Source organism: Vigna unguiculata, chromosome 2 (genome assembly GCF_004118075.2).
Source record: "Vigna unguiculata cultivar IT97K-499-35 chromosome 2, ASM411807v1, whole genome shotgun sequence".
NCBI lineage: Eukaryota > Viridiplantae > Streptophyta > Magnoliopsida > Fabales > Fabaceae > Vigna > Vigna unguiculata.
This window is the reverse complement of record NC_040280.1, coordinates 33,335,674-33,361,952: the sequence shown is the minus strand read 5'-3', so window position 1 is coordinate 33,361,952 and position 26,279 is coordinate 33,335,674. Positions and strand designations below refer to the sequence as shown.

The 26,279-nt window shown below is 32.1% G+C and overlaps 3 protein-coding genes across 4 annotated transcripts; 2 read left to right on the top strand and 1 right to left on the bottom strand.

Moving 5' to 3' along the window:
* Positions 1–496: 496 nt before the first annotated feature.
* Positions 497–8,499, top strand: LOC114174244 (tyrosyl-DNA phosphodiesterase 1). Of its 2 annotated transcripts, none has more exons than XM_028059043.1 (15): positions 497–898; positions 997–1,201; positions 1,355–1,567; positions 1,855–1,915; positions 2,359–2,435; positions 2,538–2,795; positions 3,160–3,249; positions 3,371–3,505; positions 3,758–3,907; positions 5,097–5,200; positions 7,300–7,353; positions 7,482–7,572; positions 7,802–7,882; positions 7,977–8,130; positions 8,225–8,499. In XM_028059043.1, the coding sequence occupies exons 2-15, from the start codon at positions 1,166–1,168 to the stop codon at positions 8,293–8,295; spliced, it is 1,575 nt and encodes a 524-aa protein (XP_027914844.1). In that variant the 5' UTR covers positions 497–898; positions 997–1,165; the 3' UTR covers positions 8,296–8,499. The 2 variants fall into 2 exon arrangements, with proteins under 2 accessions (XP_027914844.1, XP_027914843.1); XM_028059042.1 differs by having other exon boundaries at positions 500–898; positions 997–1,215.
* Positions 8,500–16,583: 8,084 nt separating this feature from the next.
* On the bottom strand, positions 16,584–17,980 carry LOC114173495 (polyubiquitin 11). Its single transcript, XM_028057944.1, has 2 exons — positions 17,849–17,980; positions 16,584–17,455 (listed from the first exon to the last, which is right to left on the bottom strand). Exon 2 carries the CDS (start codon positions 17,453–17,455, stop codon positions 16,766–16,768), a length of 690 nt encoding a protein of 229 aa, XP_027913745.1. The 5' UTR covers positions 17,849–17,980; the 3' UTR covers positions 16,584–16,765.
* Positions 17,981–22,903: 4,923 nt separating this feature from the next.
* Positions 22,904–24,876, top strand: LOC114173798 (pectinesterase-like). The gene is made up of 2 exons (XM_028058407.1): positions 22,904–23,875; positions 24,004–24,876. Exons 1-2 carry the CDS (start codon positions 22,930–22,932, stop codon positions 24,699–24,701), a joined length of 1,644 nt encoding a protein of 547 aa, XP_027914208.1. The 5' UTR covers positions 22,904–22,929; the 3' UTR covers positions 24,702–24,876.
* The last annotated feature ends 1,403 nt before the right edge of the window (positions 24,877–26,279 follow it).

Here is a 26,279-nt window from a genome sequence, read left to right as displayed (position 1 = left end):
TTTTGAGAGATAATATTGCTTTTTGTTATACATAGTGATCATGGTTCAACTTATTCGATTTGAGATCGTATAAATTTATTTTGTTCGTTATGATTTCTTTTTCTAAGCTGTCTAAAAATAAATGAACAATCCTTCTAGTCGATTCTGATCGAATAATTGAATCTTGATTTGCTTTGATTGAAATCAATTACATTAAAAATCAATCGGAGTATTATTATTGGAAAATAATCTTTTGACAAAGTCGACAAACTTTCCCTAAATAAAATTAAATATTTTATTCTTTTTTATTTTCTAGTTAAAATAAAATAATAAAATAATATTTTTTTACTCAAATTAGTAGTTTCTCAAAGTTTGTAAGAAAAAACTTTATTAACGTATCATTTTCCATTATTATTTATACATTCTGTTGGAAGGACTTTTTATTTTTCAAAATTTAACCGGTCTGCACAGAGAACACCCATGGATACCATACCAGTGTCCTCCATGAGTGGGTTCGCCAAATCCGTTTAAGAAAAGAATGGGCCATGAACCGTCCAGAAGAATCTGGGCTTTTGAAGGAAGGCCTTGGGCTTTTGAATGAAGGTCCAGCGTAACGTTGTTGGGCTGTGTTTGGGTGTTCAGAGTTTGAGATGCAAGAAGAAGGAAGCGTTTGTGAGGGCTGTGAAAGATCGTGAGTGTGTTTCGTCGCGAGGCATTGATTTAAATGTCTTTGTCGGAGGTGGGATACCTGATTCCGGTGAACCAAAGTTTAGAGGAAGAAGGTTCAGTTCCGAAGTTACCTATCACAGACGGCACAAACGTTATTGGGCGGAACAGCATTCCTGTTCCGGACAAGAGGCTAAGCCGCAAGCACCTCACCTTAACCGCTTCTCGCGATGGCTCCGCTAATTTGCTCGTCGTATTGGCCTTTACGACTCACTCCTTCTTCACTTTCTTGAATTCTTTTTTTTTTTTCTTTTTTCATTTCGTGATTTCATTTCGCTTTGTTAATCCTAGGAGGGGGCGAACCCAATCGTTGTTAATTCCGGGAATAAGAGAAGGAAACTGAATCATAAAGAAGAAGCCACCATTTGTAGTGGTGACGTAATCGAGCTCATTCCCGGTCACCATCTTTTTAAATATCAGGTGTTGGGGAGTGGCATAAGCTCTTCTAGTGGTAGAAACAATGAAGCTCAATCATCGTTCAGAAATAAAGCTTCAGGCAGGTCTTCACGGGTATTCAACTGCTTACGTCATGATCCTACATTTTCCATCTGTGTTCGTGTCATAGCCACTTGAATGTGCGTGCGTTAAGATGATTTTTCTCGTTTTTTTGTTTGTAAAATGAATTGTTGCGTTGGGTGTAACTCTGCAGGATAAAGTTGAAACATGCAGCCAGAAACAAGGTAGGAATGCAGACGCAAGGAAGTTTGTGCATTCACAGTCGGGTGAAGACAGTAGTGTGGAGGCCATTCGTAATTTCCATGTCCCTAATGACCAAATACCTTCCACTTTTCGACTTTTGCGCGTGCAAGGGTTACCACCGTGGGCAAATACTTCTTGTGTTTCTATAGGTGATGTCATTCAGGTTAGTAGGGATAATTTTATTCCAATTTTAATTTGTTCTTGCCTTGAACTATGAAGCATCTGTTTTTGTCCTTCATGGTAGCACTTGATTGACTGTTTTCAATTTTCAACTATGGTCGAGAATAAATGTGCAATCCTACAAAGCTCAAAAGAAATATTTTCTACTTCAATAACTGGTTAAATTTAATAATTTGCACTAAAGACAACTCGAGCTGCACAGCACAAGTATTTTAGCTAGAAAATAATGGAACTCCTCATTGATTTTATTTTAATTCTTCTCACTGATAGGGGGATATTCTAGTTGCTATTCTATCAAACTACATGGTAGACATTGACTGGTTGATTCCCGGTGAGTCTTTTGTTATGATATTCCAGTTCCTCCTTGCCTTTGCCTCTCTACTCCCCAAAATTTTACCTGTTTGTAGTCTGACAATCGTTTTTGTCCTTGAGACTACTGAGATTCTGTACTAATTTTAAATTATTCTGACATTCGTTGTCATATTTTCAAATTGCTGGGAACATTTGTTTTTTGTTATGTTAATTATTTTTTTTCCAGCTCCTCTTGCTCCTGCTGAAATAGTGCACACTATGTCTTTCTTATAGAGTCATTACTTTACATATTTGCATATCCGAAAGGGGCAACCCGACCATCTATTTCTCAATTATGCACAACCATAGGCTGCTGGCATGTCTTGTGCTCTGAAATTTGTGCTTACGTGAACAGTTTTGATTGAGTTTCTCAAATTGTTGATCTCATTTGTATTTCTCCCTTTCAATATTTCCCTGGGATAGCATGTCCTGCACTTTCAAAAGTGCCCCATGTGCTAGTCATTCACGGAGAAAGTGATGGCAGGGTGGAATGCATAAAGGTTTGTCTCAGATCTGATATATTTGGTTAGTTATTTGCAAGATTGATTACGTACAAATGGTTGAAAGATATTGACTTGCTATGCTACTTCTGTGATTGTTAGAGAAGCAAACCTGCGAAGTGGATTCTGCACAAACCATCATTGCCAATTTCATTCGGGACACACCATTCAAAGGCCATGCTGCTTATATATCCTCAAGGAGTGAGAGTCATTGTGCATACCGCGAACTTAATTTATGTAGATTGGAACAATAAAAGCCAAGGTTTATGGATGCAAGATTTTCCATGGAAAGATCAAAATAGTCCAAGCAATGGATCTGGATTTGAGAATGACCTGGTTGAATATCTCAGTATGCTGAAGGTAATGATTGAAAATTTTCATTTATATTGAGAGACGAATAAACAATCTCAAGTTGATTAGATAAAACTAATGCTGAATAGTGATCGAAAAACCTAGTTTAAGTAACCTGTCCCAAATTACTAGACAGTTAGATTATTGTAGAAAATTCACTTGTTAAAAGCTTTTAACATGTTATAATAAAAACTTGTTGCTAGTCAAAGTACTTATACGGCCCATGAAGGCTAAATAGTTTCCAACAGATATTGATATTGATGTTATTGATTGACTGGATATTATCATTAGTGATGCTATGATATGTCCATATTAGGCATTTTTTATTGGCACTATGCATCTTACGCATAAAATTATTTATTTGATGACTCAGTGGCCGGAGTTCTCAGTCAAACTTCCATCTCTTGGAAGCGTCAGTATATGTCCATCTTTCTTCAGGAAGTTTGATTATAGTGATGCAAGGGTACGTTTCCACTTATTGTTATTAAATTATGTCCTTTCTTTTATTGAAATGTTTAAAAATTTGTCCCATTGTCAGATACACTGTACATCAGGATACATAATGCTGTTTGTATTATAATCAGGTTAGATTAATCGCATCTGTACCTGGATATCATTCTGGTTCTAGTTTGAAAAGGTGGGGACATATGAAGCTGCGTTCTCTTCTCCAGGAGTGTACTTTTGATGAAGAGTTTAAGAAATCTCCACTTGTTTATCAGGTACAGTTTGGCTCAAGGCTAGGTTGCATTATACTCTTGTTTTGGCGCAGTTGGTTCATGTTAATCTTATAACTCTAATATTATATGGAAAAGAGTTAATGTTAAAGTATTTCACAGTTTCACTATTGTTATATTTTCTCTCATTTCAACTCATGTTTTTGACTATAATGTAGCACTTCATAACAGATTTTAGAGATTGCAATATCTATCATTTACTATTTTTTTGATGATCTTGGCTTATATCTACTGCAGTTCTCCTCCCTTGGTTCTTTAGATGAAAAATGGATGACTGAGCTAGCATCATCAATGTCAGCAGGCCTCTCTAAAGATAAAACACCCCTTGGTATGGGGGAGCCCCAAATAATATGGCCTACTGTAGAAGATGTCAGATGCTCTTTAGAGGTAAAACATTTAGATGTTTGGGATGTGTTTTTTACTTTGAGATAAAAAAGGAAAACTGCCTCTGATTTGCATTTCATGTTCAACTTAAAAATTATTTTGGAGCATAATCAAATATCTGTGGATATGGCACGTGCCTGGTCTATTTTTATCAGGTCAGCGACCATTTTTTATTTTGCGATACATGCTTAAAAATTCTCTCTTATACTTTTGAAAATTAGTCTGGATCATTTCTATCTTTGTTTCACTTAGTAATGACAATAGGTATTGGGGCAGGTACCTATTACCCAGAGCTTAGGCTGCACGTTATATGTAGTAGAAGAGTAGTAGTAGCCCCGTCATTCGCCCGTTTAATTCCTGAATAGTTAAACATGGGCCCATTTACTCAATTGAGTCAGTTCCTTTGTATACAAGTTAAAAGACTGAAAATATTTTAGTTTGGCTTTTTACATGAAAAGTCATAGAGAAGAGTTCAAAAGTTATCATTATTAGGAATTATGGTACTATATTGGAAATTGACAATGTTTTTAAAATAATACTCCCTCCGTTTTGCACTCGCATTTTTTAAATCTTTTTGTTTCTATTTAAATTGTTATCTTTTAAGTTTAAGACAACATTAATTGCTATTGTGACGTAGAAATAAAAAGGGTAAAATGGAAAATCTTGTAAATATTTTGTTAGAGTCAAGAAATTTTATTGCATTTTTTATTTCTCCAAAAGAACCTTAAATGATATTTGAAAAGGAATGGATGGAGTAGTAATTATTGTATATAAAAGGTCTATTCGAATATAGGTATGGGATGAGTATGAACAGGGTGTATAACATAAAGTCCAGACCCTTGTTGATATCTTGATGATGTACTTGAGTTGTTGGTTCTGAGACCAATGCTTTTCCTTTTTTACTTGAATTAGTGATTATTGTTCGATGGAACACTTACGACTATGTCAAACACAATTCAACAGTTATAACTGACATAAATATTGCAAGTGTTTCTGGGGTATCAAAATAGTTCGTTGGCTAGAATGATTATTTAAACTTATAGTATGACTACTCTCCTTAGTTCCAATCTGCTCTCATGCTTGTTAGTGTCAGCTTTTGTTTCATCTTATTTCTTTTTTCATGTAGTTCTGTTCGTTACTGAATTTCTAAGTTCAACTTTGTTGACAACTTTTGCCTCTATTTGTTCTATAGGGTTATGCGGCTGGAAGTGCAGTTCCAAGTCCTCTGAAGAATGTGGAGAAAGCCTTTTTAAAGAAGTATTGGGCAAAATGGAAAGCAGACCATACTGGCCGCGGGTAAGTGTATCTCTTTGTACAATGAATGCTATCCCTTTAGTTTAACGATTATTTAAAAATTTAAGCATTTAATGTTTTCACGTTTTCTTGGAATTATACCAGTCATGCAATATTTTTTGCAGCCCATTGATTGAATTTGAATAAAGAAATTTGACTGTTTCTATGAGGAATTTTTCTTTGCGGTTTGTGGCATAATCTTCATGGAAAGTATTACTTAGACCACCCTCATCTCACCCCTTTCCTAACTTGTCGCTGGGAAGGGAAAAGATTATCATCAAGTCATAATCGTCTTCTAGCCTCATTGGTAGAGGTGTCAATTTGGCCCCTAGCCCATGGGTCAGCCCTGGCCCACTCTTCAAAAAGCCCCCTTTTAGGGGGCCCCCAAATGAGGGGGCCAAAAAAAAGCCCCAGCCCCCAAAGTCCCCTCTCTAGTGGGTTAGGGCTAGGGCTAAGGTGGGTTACCCCCTAAATAATACTACATTAAGCCAGAGTCAAAGATTAAGTTGAACGACCCGAACGGGCCCGATGACCCGGACGGACTTGACGACCCGTACGAGCCCAATGACCAGGACGAGCCCGATGACAAGGACAAACCCGACGAGCAAGATGAGCCTGACGACCAAGACGGGCCGAATAACCCGGACATGGTAGACAACACAGACGGGTTCGAAAACCCGGACGGGCCAGACGACCAAGATGGGCCCGACGACCAGGACGGGCATGACAACCCGGACATGCCAGACAACACAGACGGGCCCGACGACCCGAACGAGCCCGACGACCCAGACGGGCCCGAACGAGCCCGACGACCTGAATGGGCCTAACGACCCGAACGCGCTCGACAACTCGGATGGGCCTAACGACCCGTTTGGGTCGTTGGGCATGTCTGGATCATCAGGCCTGTCTGGGTCGTTGGGCCCGTTCAGGTCGTTGGTCCCGTCCGAGTTGTCGGGTCCGTCTGGCTCGTCGGGCCCGTTCGGATCATTAGGCCCGTCTGGGTCATTGGGCCCGTTCGAGTTGTCAGGCTCGTTCGGATCGTCGGGCCCGTTCAGGTCGTCTGGCACGTCTAGGTCATCGGGCTCGTCTGGGTTGTAGGGCCCGTTCGGGTCGTCGGGCCCGTTGGGGTTTTGGGCCTGTCTGGATCATTTGGCCCATTCGGATCGTCGGGCCTGTTCATATCGTTTGTCTCGTCCGGGTTGTTGGGCCTGTCTGGGTTGTCGGGCTCGTCTAGGTCGTATGGCCTGTCTTGGTCGTTAGGCCCATCTGGCTCGTTCGGCTCGTCTGGGTTGTCGGGCATGTTTGTGTCGTCGATCCCATCTGGGTCGTCAGGCCCGTCTGGGTTGTAGGACCCGTCCTGGTCGTCGGGTCCATACGGGTTGTCAGGCCCGTTCGGGTCGTCGGGCTTGTTTGGGTCATAGGGCCTGTCAGGTTCGTCGGTCCTGTCCGGGTCATTGGGCCCGTCCAGGTGATCGAGCCTGTCCGGGTTGTCGGGCCCTTCCATGTCGTTGGGCTCTTCCATGTCGTTGGGCCCGTCCGTGTTGTCGGGTTTGTCCTGTATTCAGGCTCGTCTGGGTCGTCGGACCCGTTCGGGTTGTTGGGCCTATTTGGATCATCGGGTCCGTTCGAGTCGTCGTTCTTGTCGAGGTCGTAGGGCAGGTTCGAGTCGTTAGACCTATTCGGGTCGTCGTGCTTGTCTGGTTCGTTGGGCCTATCCCACAGATAGTAATATATCTTAAAAAATAATATATTTTTCGTGTGAAAGATGAAAGCCCATGGGTTGGCCCTTGCCCACAAGGCTTTTGTAGGGTTTTTGGCCCTGTGGGCTTCTTTGTTGGGGGCTTTTTTTCAATGTGAGCTTTTTTTGCCCTAGCCCACATGGGCCAGGGCCAAACCCTGTGGGTTGGGCCAAATTGACACCTCTACTCATTGGAGTCCGATTTATCAGAGTTTTGTGGGCGAAAACTTGGCACTCGCCTTTGCTATTTTGAATATGCGTCACAAATTTTGATTGGAAATTACAAGCAAATTTTCCTCAAATTTTTATTGGGCACAAATGTTAGTTTTTCTCACCAATTATGTCTATGTGTTCTATGTTTCAGCCGTGCTATGCCCCATATAAAGACTTTCGCTCGTTATAATAATCAGAATCTTGCGTAAGACCTCCGTCAGACCTATTATATGCACTTTAGTTTTTATGTTTGTTGAATTTTTTGGTCACGTATTGCACAGCTAAAGTCATGCTATAGATAGTTAACTGTGGAAATACCCTCTTTCCAAATAGTTGGTTCTTGTTAACTTCGGCAAATCTTAGCAAAGCTGCCTGGGGAGCTCTTCAGAAGAATAACACTCAGTTGATGATTCGTTCCTACGAGGTATGTCATGTTATCTGACCGATGGTGTTCTTATCTAACTGCTCAGACCCAAGAATTGGCTAGCTCAGCCAAACCTTATCTAAGGACATACAGTGATCTGAAGATGCCAAAAAGAGCGTTTTATCTGATTATTTGTTTCTTATTGTACTTTGGCATTTGCAGTCAAAATACATTTCATGTTGTTCTCCAGAGGTTGCACTAAAAAACATTTAAATTCATTTCGTTTTAGCTGGGAGTGCTATTTTTACCATCATCATTCAAACGACGAGGATCTGTGTTTTCCTGTACCTGTAATGTTGCACTACCTGAGGTATCAAATCTTTGATCTTTGATGTTCTTTGTGATTGGAATGATTTAACTGCAAGTGGTGAGGAAGACTCATGCTAACAAACTAAGAATTGCAGGGTAAGTGGCCAGCCCAAGAATCTTCTGAAATGAAGAAAACAAAACTAGTAACCCTTACTGGACAGAAAAAGGAGAGTATGGATTCACCATCTGATGTTATTATCCGTTTACCTTTGCCTTACGAGCTCCCTCCTCTGCCTTATTCTTCCCAAGGTTAATCACAGCTGTTCCTGGCATGTTTAAGTGACTTGATTGTTGTTGTAACGTTTAACTTGTCTTCTAATTAATATTAAAATTCCCTCTGCAGATGTCCCCTGGTCTTGGGACCGACAATATAAAAATAAAGATGTGTACGGTCATGTTTGGCCGCGGATGTGAGCATATCAACACTCATGCCATTCACAGTGTACATATCATTTGGACTTCCCTCCATTGTGTTGTGGATAATGGCAAGTGTTTTTCCGACCGAGTTTCCTTGTGCATATAGTTTGTCATACTTTGGACAAAGATGTCTCATTTTCATTCCATGTTTTGTTTTCCAGACAGATATATATCAAATATTGAATGCTTGTTTTGATTCAAGAGATTTTTTTTTTTGTTTCAATTACTTTTCATTCAGTTTGTTCAATCCGTTAAGTTTATTTGTATTATTCTATATTTTTATTACTTAAAAGTTAATATACAATAATTTTACGAGAAAAGCGTTCTCCCAATATCCTTTACATTTCTGTGTTTGATCTGTGAAGTTTATTTTGTATTTTATAATTGTTGGAAATCACGGAAAATTCTCTTCAAGTGGAAGCTAACCCATAAATTAAAACATAAATATAAATAAAAATATGCAATAAATTTATCTGTCATGATTTGGCATCTCAAAATTTGTATCTACAAATATTTAACACAAATATTATTACTAAATATATAATTTTTTCGATATAAATTACAAATTTTTATATAATTTTTTCTAGATGAAATTGAAAACCTTTATCGTGTAATTTTTTTACGAAAATTGTAAAATTTTCTAGTACACTGTTCCTGAACAAACTTATAAAGTTTCTCATGTACCTAAAAAATCTGCCGACTTGTGGTGATAATTTCAACTTTAATTTGATAGTACTTTTCTATTAGTCACTCATTCATATTAGTATGACTTAGAACCAACAATATTTGAATTTTATTTTCATCCAGATATTTTCATGAATTTTACTTTTCTTATTGACAGAAAAAGATGAGAATTTGCTTTGCTAAATTTTAAAGGACTAGATAACATAAAAGTATTATGTAAGTGTTTACGGTAAGTAATTGTTAGTGGACAACAATAAGGAGAATATGATCGGTTGAAACTGAAATTATTAATTGAAATTTATATTTTTATGGTGCAAATTTCTAGTGGTTAATAACTGAAAATATCAATATTAATGTTATTTCTCTCCTTCATCTTTCTCACATTCTTACTCTTGTCATGCTTTTGTCTACCTTTTCTTGTTATTCGTTGTTATTTTCTTTGTGTTTGTACTTCCATTTATGAGTTATTACAGGACTTATCTTGCCAAGGTACTTATTTTTTACGAGATAAGGTGATTATGTATGGATTGAAATCCAAACAATAGTAAAAGAAATGGGATAGTTTCGCTTATTAGAGGGAGAAAGTAATCCAAAAATGTGAAACAGAAAGATGTACTCACTTAGAGGATTACTCCTTATGCAAATTGATATTTAAGAATGGTTAATATCATTTTAACATCCAGTAAATATTTACAAAAACACTGTTTTTTTTTATAATTTTGCTTTATAAATATAAAGGTTAACTTTTTTTTTAATAACCAAAATGCTTTAAAGAAGGGATTGTAAAGTGTTAAATATAGTGTTAGGAAAACATTTTCGTTTAGATTTTCACCGATTATGTTCTTCAAATATAAACGACCAAATTACACTCCATTTAGGGTTTAGGGACAAAATCCCAACTATGGTCACTACTAAGAAGAATGGTGAGATCCTAATAGCGTGTTCTATAGAAAAATAACCTTAACAATAAATAAATGGAATAAAACATGGATTTAGGGTAACAAAGGAAGAATAGTGAGATCCCGGCAAAGCATGATAAACCAAATAGCAGATACTATTAAATTTGAAAGCGGATGAAGTTGATAGTGATAAAAGTAAAGCAAACTTATTTACGGGCCCAACAGAGACCCATACACAGCATGTTGCTAAATTTGAAGACGGAGGAGGAGGTGGAGGGTCCTCCCTGCGACATTGATAAAAACCTAATGGCGGTATTTCTTGTACATGAATGAGAAAAACTTTGCAAAATGAACGCCTAGGTGGGCTGCGTGGAAGTAATGGAGGACATCTTTGGCGTATTTGTGGAAGGTGAACCAGAAAGACATGGCTTCAAGGGTTTCAATGAATGGAAACAATCAAAATGAGAATGAATTAAGGGTGGAAAGCCCTAAATTTATAAAGAAAATTTAATAGTCTCATTTATCAAAGAAAATTCACGAAGACCCGTGTATCGAATAGTCAAAATACACTGCATGCGTGTATGACCACAAAAATTGAATACGATGACTTCACTTCTTTTCTTTTTTAAAGAAAAAAAAAATTGGCAGGATGGAGGACGACTTCACTTGTAATATCGTCGTCCACTCTGACAACTTATCCCTATTTTACCAAAAAACAATTCAACGGACCCATTTTCATAAATTTCAGTTCAAAAAGATCCTAAAATACAAAATTGCCCATACTTTTCATATACTTTTTTAACAATTTAAAAATAAATAAGCTAACAAATTTGCGAAATTGCATTAAAATTTCATCTTTCACAAAGATTTACAGTAATATAAAAGACTTCTACAAATTTAATCTCATTAACCTTACACTTTTTATTTTTCTCATGGTGCATCAGATATTTATAATAATAGATATTTTCTTTTCTTTTTACAGTACTTTATATATTTATATATAAATCATTATTATTTTATTATATATATATATATATATATATATATATTAATTATGTAACCGGTTACCGAATATATATAATAAAATAATAATAATAATATATTTATATATAATAATTATTAAAATTAATAATATGTATTTATAATAATTATTAATAATATATATAATATAATAATTAATCATATATGTATAATAATTGTTATTATTATTAATATATATATATATATATATATAATGAATGATATATAGTAATTAAATATGATAATAAATAATAAAATTAATATATATATATATATATAATATAAATTATTAATTATATTTTTAAATTATTATTATTATAAAACATAATAATTTTATATAATATAATATTTTATTAAAATTTATTAAATAAAAAATTTTAAAATTTAATATTTTGATCTTATTTATTTCATAATATATATATATATATATATATTATTTATGTAATAATTAATAATAATAAATATAAATATAAATATGTATAATAATTAAAATATTGTTAAATTTTAATATTTTATCTCATTTAATAATTATTTTATTTTTATCATCAAGATTATTTTGGTAATTTTCAAATTTTATCTATTAAAACATTTTTTTAATTTATCACATCACTCAAATCACTTACTTTTATAAAATTTATTTTCAAATTCACTCACCTTATCCTTTAAATCTACTAAAAAATAAATAAACATATTCATTTACTTAAATTTACACAAATTTATCTTCCCACTCTATTTCAAATCTATCTTACAAAAGAATACAGCCGTAGAAATTCTTATGGTTAAGTACTATGTACAGCTTATTCGAATTTGATTTTTAATAGATTGATCTTTAAAATAATACTTTTATTTTAATTATAAATAAATGAAATAACTAAATGAAATTTAGTAATAAAAGTTCCAAAAACAAATTATTATACTGGAGGTATAATTAAAAATTAAAACACTTTTAAAGATTGAATTTCTAAAAAACTTAATAATTCAAACAAGTATATTAAGATTTTAAAATAAATATGTAAATAGTTTTTTTTAGGTGAAGGGTTAAAAACTAAAATTAAAATATATTATATTGCATCTAACATTGTGGAAGATACATTCACAACCACATGACCCTGAAACAACTCTTTAACCACACATTTATACCTTTGTTATAACGATACCTATCCAGCATGAACATGGGCACTATATCATCTAAGTTCGTATATGCTGAGTCACACAACTTAAAATGATATCTAGAAACATTTGACCCACACTACAAGTTTTAGTCGCAATAAAAAAAACCCTGTTAAAAAGGTCATAAGACCAGAATACCCACAAAAAACTTTATGTATATAAATTAAATTAATTTATATATAAACCCTTACCTTTCCATGTACTGTCATTAGAACTGAAAATAAAAGAAATTAACCATAAGAAATTTATAGCACAACAGTTAGATATTCATGGACAATGATGGTTGAACTGTTCCACACATCGATTACAAATCGGACACTGATATAGTGAAATCTAAGGGAATTGCTTGAAGTTGTATGTGTTCCCTCACATCAGTGCCCAACAAAGTTTCAATATTGTGTATATTTACTAATAATTTATAAAGAAAATAGATATCAAATTTCAAAATATATTAAATGTTTATTTACTTTTATTTCTAAAGTTTAATTAAATATATTTTTTACACTTATAAAAATTATAAATAAAATTTAATATAATTCTTTCACCTTTTGAAATTTAGTTTATGTTAGATTATGATAAAAAAGTTCATGACAACAACACACGTTTGTTCTTGCAACTAAGGTATCTCATTTTCATTCCATATGTTCTGTTTTCCTGTCAGATTGAATGCTTATTTGATCCAAGAGAATTTTTTGTTCCAATTACTTTTCTTTCAGAGGTATTGAAACCATCTTTAGTAGTAGATTGGACTGCAAAATCGTAGCTTCTTTATAAATATCCTTTGTTATTATATATGTATATTATTCTGTATTTTTATTACTTAAAAGTTAATGAAAATAAATATCCCAATTATTTTTTAAAGCTAACTCTTTACACATAACTCGTTATTAACAGAAAAGATGAAAATTTGATTTGCGTGGTTAAACAACATAAAAGTATGTGTAAGTGTTTACGGTAAATAAATAATTGTTAGTGGACAACACAATGAGAATAATAGGATGGATGGAACTGAAATTTATACTTTGTGGTATAACGTTCCAGCGATTAACTAGGATATTGATCGATGCGTACTACGCACGGGTCCATTTATTTTATATTATATATTAAAATAATAAAATAATAAAAATATTATGTAATAAAATATTATAAAAATTAACTTATATTGTTGTAAATGTTGTTATTAAAGTAATAAAATAGTAATTCTAAGTGATGCAATAATAATTTCAGTTTTAAATATAATAAATAGAATTGATATCACAATATAATATAATTAATTAATTTTACGAAATAATTATAATAGTCTATGATTCGTGCAAATATTTTTTTTGTTTTTTTTATTTTAATTTTTTTAGAATAATAATATAATTGTTATTATATTTATTTAACCATTAAAATTACTAATAATAATATTAATATAAATTATAAATTATAAAAATTTTAAAAGATTAAAACTCTATTTAGCAAAAGTATTTAGTATAACAACGTTTTCTATAATTAAAAAAACACACTTATAATAATAACACTATTATGAATTATAATAATAACAATAAAAATAATAACGATACCAATAATAATAAAATTTATGCTATAAATATTAATATTAATGCTAACACTAAAGTTAATGTCAACTATAATAATCTATAATTATATATAAATATATACATTAACAACTAAGCAAATAAAAATAACAAGTAATTGAAATACAATCTCATAGTAAATTAATTTAAGATGTGTGTCTAACTATAATAATAATAATAATAATAATAATACCATTATAATAATATCTTGTAGTTATAAAAATAATAATAATACAATAGCTACATAAATAAAGAGATATATATTTGTTGTGTCCTATGTTGTTTATACAATTTTATCCTCTTAATTATTATTTGTTAAATTAAAATAATTATTCATAATAAAAATTATTTGTCCATTTTATCATTTTAATAATTTTAGTAACTATTTTTATAATTCAAATAATTACACAGATATAAAAAATGAACAACAAAATAAATAAAAAGTACAAGTAATTGATATATGACCCCGTAGTAAATAAATGTAAAATGTGTGTTTAACAATAATAATAATAATAATAATAATAACAATAATAATAACAATAACAACAATAATAGATAATAGATAATAATAATAACACTAAAATAATATCGCGTAGTGATAACAATAATAATAATAATAATAATATTAATATTAATATTAATACAACTACGTATATTAATATTTTTTGTGTTCTTTTATTTTATCAATTTTATCCTCTTAGTTATTATATTTTAAATTTAAATAATTATTTATAATAAACAAACTATTTTTCAGTTTTATTATTTTACTAATTTTAGTAATTATTTTTTTAAATTAAAATAATTGTTCAAATGGAAAGATAAATGAACAACAGAACAAATAAAAATGATAAATAATTGAAACATGATTCCTACATAGTAGTAAAAGTAAAATGTGTATCCAACAATAATAATAAAAACAATAATAATAATATTTATAATTGATAGTAGTAATGATTATTAATTATAGTTAATAATAATAACTCGTGACGGATCTCGACCAATAATTTTGGAAGAGCCAAAATAATTTATAGTAAAAAATTTTGAACTCATCAATAATTTATTCGGAATAAAAATCTTCGATTATTCCTTTTTGAATATAAATAACCATATTATGTTCAAGAAATTCATCTTTCATTTTATTCCGAATTTTGTTTTAATAATCTTCGTTGTAGAAAATGAAACATTAAGAGTTAAATAAAATAAATTAAACAATTAATCAAATAAAATATTTTTAATTTGTTTATCTTTATCAAAGATTGACATAAATCAATATATTTAAATGGATATGAACATCATTAATGAAATGTTGGAATGAAAATTTAAACTAATCATATATTTATCAATATATACCTATTTTTTAAGTTTAAGACAAAAAAATAATTTATCATATCCTAATAAAGATTAAGACGTAATTAATAACAAAAATATATAATAATAATAATAAAAGTAATAACTTTACTACTTAATAATACTAATAATAATATATAATAATAACATATAATAATATATTATAATAACAATGTTATTACTATTATAATATTAATATTTATTATAATTTTATACTATCATTATAAATAATATTTATAATAATAATATTATTAATAATTAAAACTATTTATATTTATAAAAATATTACAAGTAATATTATTATTTATAATTAATTTATTTATAATTAATATTATTACAAATAATAATATTATTTATAATTAATATTAATATTATAGTTAAAATTATAAAAAAATAAAAAATAAAAAAAATTAACTTTTATAAAATTTTATAAGATTTGAATTCAGATACTTTTGTACCAAAATTTTAAAATGACAAAAAAATATAGTTATTTGTAGGATTTTTATGATAATATCAATAAAAGAAAATGGATAATATAACAATTTTAATTCTTTTGTACCAAAATTTTAAATAAAAAAATAATATAATACTAAATAATATAACATTAATAGTATTTTCTTATAGTATCTTCTTTGATACGTAATAAATAAGTAATAAATAACTGAAAATATCAATATTATCGTTATTTTTCTATATCTTTCTTACATTTTCATTTTTTGCATGATTCGTGCTTTTGTCTACCTTTCTTTGTTATTCATTATTCTTTTCTGTGTGTTTGTACTTCCTCTACAGGACTTGTAGTAATTTTTATCTTATTTATTTCGAGATAAGGTGATTTATATATGGATCGAAATACTGTAAAATTATCTTTACTCAAATAAAAATTAAGCCTTATATAAGCTATAAAGAAAACATCAATTTTTAATGAAGTTAAATATATTTTTATCTCTTAATATTTAATAAAAACTAAAATTAAAAATTCTTAAATCAATTACTCTCCCAATTCATTTGAATAAAATGTTGTTACCTTTTTCTAAATTTTAAACATGTTTTAGAAAATTTAAATGAAAATACATAAATTTCAAATTTAAATGAAAATACATACTCAAATAACATATTTAATACGTCAAATAAATTTAACAACAAATAAACTTAACAAATTTTATAAATTTTATACTTTCTATGGAAGTTCCACCGTACCAAATTACTACTCCCTCACCTCTTCAAATTACTCGACTAAATAAAGGAACAAACATCACCAAATCAGCATTCCGGCAAGCCTGATATTAAAAGTTCCCCAAAGCCTTGTACCCCTGTAGTGCTGCTGCACATGGGGAGTAATTTCGCCTTTCAAAACGAGGACGTATTAATCCAAATAAAAGTATAAGAAATTGGGTAATTTCGCTTATTAGGGGGACAAAGCAATCCCAAAATGTGAAACTGAAACATGAACTCACTTAGAGGATTATTCCTTAAATATAAACGACCAAATTACTCCGTTTAGGGTTTAGGGACAAAATCCCAAATCTAATTTATATCCCTCTTTTAAACACTACAATACCATGGTCACTGCTAAGGCACAGAATGGTGACATCGCGGCAAAGCATGAAAAATAATAAATTTCAATGCGGATGAAGTTGATATTAATGGATTACAAAGTTGTTGACAGCAATTAAAATAAACCAAATTTATTGATCGGGCCAACATAGACCCATACACAGCAAGTTCTCAAATTTGGAGACAACACCACAGAAGGAGGAGTTATGGCACTTACAAACCACCACGAAGACGCAGGACAAGGTGAAGGGTGGACTCCTTCTGGATATTGTAGTCAGCAAGGGTCCTCCCATCTTCCAACTGCTTCCCTGCGAAGATCAGCCTCTGCTGGTCCGGGGGAATTCCCTCCTTGTCCTGAATTTTCGCCTTCACATTGTCAATGGTGTCAGAACTCTCAACCTCCAGAGTGATGGTCTTCCCAGTCAAGGTCTTCACAAAAATCTGCATGCCACCCCTGAGTCGGAGGACAAGGTGAAGGGTTGACTCCTTCTGGATGTTGTAGTCAGCAAGGGTGCGACCATCCTCAAGCTGTTTCCCAGCAAAAATCAACCTCTGCTGGTCTGGGGGAATCCCCTCCTTGTCCTGAATCTTAGCCTTCACGTTGTCAATGGTGTCTGAGCTCTCCACCTCAAGGGTGATTGTCTTTCCGGTGAGGGTCTTAACGAATATCTGCATTCCTCCACGGAGACGGAGGACCAGATGGAGGGTGGACTCCTTCTGGATGTTGTAATCAGCCAGGGTGCGGCCATCCTCCAGTTGCTTCCCGGCGAAGATCAAACGCTGCTGGTCTGGTGGGATCCCTTCCTTGTCCTGAATCTTGGCCTTCACGTTGTCGATGGTGTCGGAACTCTCCACCTCGAGAGTTATGGTCTTACCGGTCAAGGTCTTGACGAAGATTTGCATCTGCACCGTCATATCCAACCAACAGATGAATCAAAATCGAAATCAAACCAAATAAACACGCACAAACACATAAGAATCTTAATTAGAATAATTGACCAAATTTAGGGTTCAACTCCAGATAAAAATCATGGTCCCCAAACAAAGAAATCAAAACTGAGAATCTTAATCAGAATAATTGAAACATTCAAAACTGAAAAATCGAAGCCTGAAATTTCAAGAACGTCCACAAGATTTTCATTATCAGGTTTTAAAGGCAGCAGCGAAAAGCCTACAACGACATTGATACACTTCATGTTCGCAGAACCATACACCAATTACCGTAAAATTAAAAACCTAACAGATTTTCCAGAGACAATATTGAATTGAAAAAACAGGTGGAGAAGAGAAACATACCTTGAAGGATTGGATTGAACAGAAACGAAAAATATGAGATTGAATTGGGGATGGAAATGATAAGGGGGTTGGGGTGTGTTATATAGGAAAAACATGATGAGGCGGTGATGAAGTTGGGTACGAAAACAAAGAGAGCGTTACCTCTTGGCCAATGACACTGCGACGTGTGTAAGGAAGAGCGTAGCTTCTAGAATCATGACGTTGAAATATAAAATCCATTGGTTGCATTGGCGGTCTGGTTTTTGGATATTTTTCCTTCAAAGAATGTATTATTGACTTAGTTTGTTAGGATACCATTTTAATTTATTTATTTTTATTTTTATTACGTCATACTGCTTTTTAAGATTTTATATCTATTTTCTGAAGTTTATAAAAGTCATGTTATTTAAATTTGACCTAAAAAACTATTTATTTAAATTTTATCAGATTTTAAATTATAAACCGGAAATTCTAATACCTTTTACTAAACCAAGAGTCTGTTTTAATCTTTTTAAATAATCACGAATTGAAAAAATAAAAATAAAAAATATTTGTAAAAATTATTTGTTTTAAAAAGATATATTATTAGAGACAATGATATTTTCACATTACAATTTTTTTATTTTTGGATGAATATGTTTTTGTTCTTTTATCTTTTAATGAATTTTTTTCAAAATTTTAAATCAATTTAGCTTTTTAATTTTAGAAATATATAAATTTAATTTTTTAATTAAATTTTGTTAAATTATTTTGATGTATCAAACATCACACATTTTTTTTAAATTAAGAATTAATTTGGACTAACATTTTAAGGATGGATTAATTTTAGTTTTTATTGAAAATTAAAAAAATCAAAACAACATTTAATTTTTTATTTTTTAATATTTATTTGATATTATCTTTATTTCTTTATTTTTTTCTTTACAAAAATATAAAAATTTATTTTGTCGGAATCATTTTACATTTCCAAACACTAATTATTGGTATTAAATAATATTTTTTCCTAGTTTAGGCCGTAGGAGAAGTTGCAATGGCAAGTGGGCTAAGTCTCTGCAATCTATTACCCTGTCCTTTTACACCAGCATGATGTTTTATTCCACTGTTGTTACAAATGCTTACACAATATGAATATACGACATTAACATATGTTACATTCCCTTAAATTTCTACTGGTGAAGTATGCTAAAATCCTCGTACTGTTGCACATGGTTACTTCTTTTCTCCTCTGCTTCTCTTTTCGGGTATACTTTATTTGTGGCCTCGGCACAACCTATGCTTATATCAATAGGATTGGTTTTTAATGATCCGATCTCCACTCATTTTAAATTTAAATAATTAGATTAGAGTTTTTATTCAAATTTATTTTTAAGTAAAATTAATTTGAATTTTTTTAAGATCATATTTAGATCAAATTCAAAATTCAGAATCTATTTTATAAAATAAATTTAAATTAAATTTTTTAAAACATATGTGTCTTTAAGACCGACACAATTTAATTTGGTTAGAATTGTCAATTTGGCCCAATCCACAAGGCTATGTTCTGGCCCACGCAGGCCTTGATCCACATGAAAAAAAACCCATTAAAGAAGCCCACACGACCAAAAATCATACAAAAATCCTGTGGGTCAAGGCCCGTCCATGGACTTTCTTCTTAAACATGAAAAATATATTATTAAACTTTACATTGTCCAAGTCTTCAAGCTAGGCCAAGTCACTTGTTTAGGTCGTCGGGTCGATCTGGTCTGTCTAACTCGTCATGCTGGCCCGACACGATCAAGTCGTCGTCGTCCTGGCCCGACCTAACACGACTAAGTCGTCGAGCCCGTCATTGGCATCGGGCTTGCCCAATCTGTACAAGTCGTGGAGCACAACCTATCCGGGTCGTTGGGCCCGCACAACCCATCAGAGTCGTCAGACCGACACAGCCCGTCCAGGTCTTCGGGCTCATTTGGCCCGTTTGGATTATCGGGCCTGCCCGACTTGTTCGGGTTGTCGGGCCCAACTAAAAATTTAAATTGAATATTTGGATTGGATTTTTTGAACTATCCATATTTGAAAATCTTGATTTAGAAAATAAATATTCAATCCATAAAATATATAAAATGTAGATTAAATAAAAATCTAAATCCATTAAAATAGATTAGATTTTTAATAAAATGAAATTTAAATGAATTAGATCGGAGCAAAAATAGATTGGATCAAAAATTAGATTTTTTGTCCACACTTACTCACCGGTGGACAACTATAAAATCTATGAACCATCTTCATGGTTTTATAAACATATAATTTGCATTTACCTTCACCGACAACCTATAACTTCTAATTCAAAAGCCCTTTCTCCTCGTACTTCATTATTTCTCACGAAGGCTTGGCACCATCATAAGATCTAAAGCTTTTCCACTACTATCTACCATCATTATACAACAAATGCTAGCCACGCGTAATATTATATCCATATATAATACTCATATATCATGATTATGTGGCCCTCCGTTCTGGTTTTAAATGAGTATATATGTACTCTCTCTATCACTATAAATCCCGCGTGCGAATGCTTACTCCCAAAAGAAAAGAGCATCGGTGTGCTTAGATATGGGAGTTTTCTCATCCCGCCTAATCTCATGCGTAAATCATTAACCCTCTTTTTATATATTATAAATTGATTTTATCACTGATCTAAATGATACTTTCAAAACACTTTTCTCACCCCTATAATACTGAAACAATAAAGCCAATAGGTAACAAACTCAGCTAAGATTATATAGTTATAAATTGGCTTCAGAACTAGTCATTGTAGAACTGTCAACACACTTCCTTATGTCCAATAGCGGATGAAACAATAGTCCTAACCGATAACAAATTTTGTTAAGATAAACTCTAACTCATGTAGCTGATGTCATGTTAAAAAAACATAACTCAACCTTATAAAGGTTTATAAGATAAGGTTTACATCTATTTATATACTATAAATTGATTTTATTAAGACTTCCAACAATCTTTAAATCTAACTACTCATTCAATGAATATAATAACTATATTTTATACACATTATTCACTATATTTTTATAATTTTTTTATTAAAATTATTTACTATTTCTAATTATAGGTTCCCAATTTGATCTTTTAAATACTAAAATATTATTAAATAATATTTGAATAGTTTAAATGTTTATTTTAATTATTTGTCAAGTTATAGACGTTGATATTTTAGTTTTTAACTTCCGTCCTTATAATAATATATGATAATATATGAAGAATTAGATAAATACTTTGATTCCACTACGAAAATGAATCGAGTCAATCCATTTTTATTGTACTATAATAAATGTATAAATAATTTTTAAAAATAAAATATTTAAGTAAGTCAATTCATTAATCACCAATATGAGTTGAGTAACAAAAATTATGACTTACCCAAAAGTGAATCAAGTTGAACTTACTATTTTATAACTTAACTTATGATGAGTGTGTCTCTGTAAATTGAATTGAGTAACTTTGATGACGCTTTATTAATATAGTAAAAAAGAAAAGGAATGGTGACTATAATGCAAGTTGTTTTATAAAAACGCACTTAATTAATCTATCATGTACATTAATGGCCATCACGATGAAGTAGCGAAAAACAAGGCTTTCTTTTGTCACGGTTATGAATGAGAATGAAAATGAAGATGACCAACATACCATTACACTTTACCCAATACAAATGGATAAGATGCCAAACAGAATCAATGTTGTTGCCTTATGGAAGAGGCTGTGCACGTGACATCATGCTAAGTTTGAGATTTACTAGAAATAAAAAAAATCAAGAATTCTATGAAAAAAAAATTATTCTCTTAAAATTTTTAATTGAATTACTTATTTCTAATGACCTGAATTATTTGATTTTATTTTTGGGTTAAGGATGAATCTTGCACATTTGTTATGCAAACATATTTGAGTTGCGATTGTTTAAATAAAGTTTCAAATAATCCTAAGGTCGGGTACAATGAACAAGGACTAACTAAGATGCATTTAAATATCACCCTCTGCTCAATAATGTCTTCTACTGTATTTTTTTTTTCATTATCCAAAACCATTCATTGCCGCTTATTATGTCTCGTGCAAACAGCAAAACAAAATATATACAAGTGGTTCCACTTGCCATGCTTTTCTTTTGAAAAATATTATTGTAAGGCGGAAAGCGCAATTGCACATGCCATAATTGGGAGCTTATTCAAAGTTACATATAAAATTGCGATGTTATTTTCATATTAATCTTAAAAAATATCTATCTATGCAATTCAAAAAGTTAGAAGTATCATTAAATTAATGGAAAGCATTAATCAAATAATTTCAATCCTTGGATTCATCTCCTATACCTTGCAGAATTATTAAAACGAGTATTGTTTATAAAAAAAATGCCTTGTGGAATCCAGCATGAGTAGAAAGAGAAAGGAACCGGTGACATTATTTTGAGCTAAAATACAATTACAGCCACGTGTAATATAAATAATGACGTGATTACAGACAAAAACTTTTGAAAAAAATTATGCCTAGTTAGATCCCTTCTCTGCATCTTCCTTTCAAGAAAATAATTCCCATCACTGGAAAAACAAATATAAAGTTACTAATTAAATAGGAAATTAATTCTATCGTACCCCTATAAATTTTACCACGAGGAGTAAATTGAAATGCAAAAGTGTTTTCAAAAAATTACATGATATAATTTTATTGGCAGTTGGAACTTCCACGTCGACTAAAGAATTTATAATATATAAGTGGATGAAATTCTTATTTTACAAGTCGGTTTTGTGGGATTGAATTATGCTTAAAACCCATTTTTAACATAGTATGAAAGTCAGGTTAGAGCCTATCCTAATAAATTTTCTTAAATATTTTAAGATCAATTCTTCATATATAATTAAGTACAATTCTTCTCTCGACTTTGTGAAATTGAGTTAGGATTAAATTACAATTAAAAAAAAAGAACTTTTACTAATAGAACTCTTTTTATCATAGTATGATAACATATTAATTTCTTATTATTGAATATATCCTCGTGCAAGAATTTTTGGACTATATAAAGGAGAAGGAGGCAAACTAAGGGATCACCAAATCTAAGTATGGCTACCCAACAATCTCTGTTAGAGAAGCCCAAAAAGCCCGTTTCCAAAACTATCTGCTTACTGCTTTCTGTAATCGCAGTTCTAAGCTCATCAGCTTTTATTGTTTCTTATGTCTTCAAACCATCCCTTAAACATGTCTGTGATCACGCACTTGATACTACATCCTGCTTAGCACATATCTCAGAAGTAACCCAAACTCACACGTTGGCCACAACAAAACACCACGAATTCAATTTGCTCAAATCATTCCTCATAAAACACACCTCACATATTGAGAAAGTCATGGGCACAACCAATGCTATGAAACTCAGGGTCAACAATCCGAGAGAGGAAGCAGCTTTGAAGGATTGTGTGGATCTGATGGAGTTGTCCTTGGACAGAGTTTGGAACTCCATGTTAGCACTCACAAAACAAACCACTGAGTCGCAACAAGATGCACACACGTGGCTAAGTAGCGTGCTAACCAATCATGCAACTTGCTTGGATGGATTAGAGGGTGCGGCTCGGAGTGTTATGGAGGATGAACTTGAGGACTTGAAATCTAGGGCAAGAACCTCTCTTGCCATTCTTGTTGAGACGGTTTTGCCTCCAAAGGTTGAACAGATAACTGACGAACCCTTACATGGGGGCTTTCCGTCGTGGGTTAGCAGCAGGGATCGGAGGCTGTTGGAGAGTGGGGTTGGGGACGTCAAGGCCAATGTCGTGGTGGCTCAGGATGGGAGTGGCAAGTTTAAGACCGTCACCGAGGCTGTCGCATCCGCACCGGACAACGGCAAGACAAGGTACGTTATTTATGTGAAGAAGGGAACATATAAAGAACATGTTGAAATTGGTAAGAAGAAGACAAACGTCATGCTCGTCGGTGACGGAATGGATGCAACTATAATCACCGGAAGCTTGAATTTCATCGACGGAACGACAACCTTCAACAGCGCCACCGTTGGTACGTTTGATTACCTGTAATAAATGAAGTTACCATTTTGATTGAATGGTTAAAGATCTGAAACACAATATGACACAAACATTTCGAAGTTTTTGGAACATTAACGACGTAGTTATATGGGTTTGCAGCTGCTGTGGGTGATGGGTTTATAGGTCAAGACATATGGTTTCAGAACACAGCGGGGGCGGCGAAACACCAAGCGGTGGCTCTTCGCGTAGGCGCCGACCAATCTGTGATAAACCGTTGTCGCATAGATGCCTTTCAAGACACTCTCTACGCACACTCGAACAGGCAATTCTACAGAGACTCTGTCATCACTGGCACCATTGACTTCATTTTTGGAAATGCCGCTGTTGTGTTCCAAAAGTGCAACTTGGTGGCCCGAAAGCCCATGAGTAACCAGAACAACATGGTGACGGCTCAAGGAAGAGAGGATCCAAACCAAAACACAGGAACTTCGATTCAACAATGTAACCTAACACCGAGTTCGGATCTGAAGCCTGTCGTGGGTTCCATTAAAACTTATCTGGGTCGACCTTGGAAGAAGTACTCGAGAACTGTTGTGATGCAGTCGTCGATAGAGAGCCATGTTGACCCAACGGGATGGGCAGAGTGGGATGCCCAGAGCAAGGACTTTTTGCAAACGTTGTATTACGGAGAGTACATGAACAGTGGAGCAGGTGCTGGAACCAGCAAGAGAGTGAAGTGGCCTGGTTACCATGTCATCACAAGTGCAACAGAGGCCAGCAAGTTCACAGTAACACAACTCATCCAAGGAAATGTTTGGTTGAAGAACACTGGGGTCAACTTCATTGAAGGTCTTTAAATGTTTATATCTATGCATCTATCTGTCTCTCATGATGTCTCTCATGAGTGTGGTTTTCGGAGGAAATAAAATAAAAGGATGTTTACCATGGTTTTCTCTACTGCTGACACGTGTTTGAAAAATGTAATAAAGAAACTGCTAAAACGAAAAAAAGAAGAAAAATTATACTTTGGAATCATTTTTTTGCTCTCATATTCTATTCCCTTGGCTGGTTTAGTTGAATTAGATCATTAATTTTTTAAGAAAAGAAAAATAATAATATATTAATCAATAATTTACAATAAATCATATCAGATAATAAAAAATAAAGTCATGAAAATCATAACATAATTGTAAAAATAAAAAAAAGTATTAGTGTAACTCAGGTCATTTTCATGAATTTGAATTTTTTATTGATTTTTTTCTATTATAATTTTAATAATATAGCGATGATTATTAATTTTAAAATATATTAAAATTAGTTGTAAAGTATTAAAATAATATGTTTGTAATGCTCAGCAAATAACAATAAAAAAAAAAACTTAACGTAGAAATCAGATTCAATTTTCATTAGACATACTTTCATTTGGTTCACTAAAAAAATAGGTAATTGTTTGAGAACAAGAAGAATTTTCAACACCGGACATAGAATGTCCTCACATCATCACATATAGGTAAACACCTTATTCTTAAATGGGTTAAATATGTTTTTTATCCCTCAAGATTCAGCAAAATTTGGAATTAGTCCCTCATCAAAACTTTTGACCAATTTAATCCTTCATCTTTAAAAAATGCGTGAATTTAGTCCTTTTTACCAAATTTTGTTAAGTTTATATGACGTTTCAAGCGCATTTCATGATAGTATTTGAATTATTTACACCGTTTGACACATTTTTGCTCCAATGTTAACTCAAATATTATCATAAAATGCGTTTAAAATGTCAAATAAACTTCATAAAATTTAATAAGAAGGACTAAATTTACGCATTTCTAAAGATGAATGACTAAATTGGTATAAAGTTTCAAAGAGAGACTAATTCCAAAATTCATTGAAACTTGAGGGACCAAAAATATATTTAACCCTTCTTAAATAAATAGGTTATTAATTAAATACCGAAAATTTTTTATTTTAAAAATTTTCCCTTGATGTATGTGAAGTTCGTCTTAAACTTAAACCTGAAACTCATACAAGGTAAAGGCAAAGCATATATCCTTGAAATGAATTTATTAAATGCATAAAGTAATTAGGAAACATTTTATTTAGTATGATATCACTGAAGAGACACAGTAGATCGTAATCATGCTAGATATAAGATACACTTTCAACTTTTGGGGCTTAATAGAAAAGGAAGGCACTGTGTATGAGGATGACCATTATTTAAAGCATATGAAACCAAGAAACAAAATTATATTTAACAATAATAAAGTATTATCAGTGTCTTCCAAAAAAAAGTTATACAGTGAAATCCTAAATACTTTCATATACATATGACTCACTTAAAGTTGTTAATTCGACTTATAATTCACGGATCAATTTCAACTTATTTTCAAAATAATTTTTTTAATTAACTCATCAAACTAACAAATTGAAAAAATAAA

Bases quoted from the DNA above. Each gene is read 5' to 3' on its own strand.
- LOC114174244 (XM_028059042.1), top strand. From the start codon at position 704: ATGTCTTTGTCGGAGGTGGGATACCTGATTCCGGTGAACCAAAGTTTA. The intron at 2,796-3,159 runs GTAATGATTGAA...TTGATGACTCAG, and splicing joins AATATCTCAGTATGCTGAAG to TGGCCGGAGTTCTCAGTCAA. The intron at 8,131-8,224 runs GTTAATCACAGC...TTCCCTCTGCAG, and splicing joins TCTGCCTTATTCTTCCCAAG to ATGTCCCCTGGTCTTGGGAC.
- LOC114173798 (XM_028058407.1), top strand. From the start codon at position 22,930: ATGGCTACCCAACAATCTCTGTTAGAGAAGCCCAAAAAGCCCGTTTCC. The intron at 23,876-24,003 runs GTACGTTTGATT...ATGGGTTTGCAG, and splicing joins CTTCAACAGCGCCACCGTTG to CTGCTGTGGGTGATGGGTTT.
- LOC114173495 (XM_028057944.1), bottom strand. From the start codon at position 17,455: ATGCAAATCTTCGTCAAGACCTTGACCGGTAAGACCATAACTCTCGAG.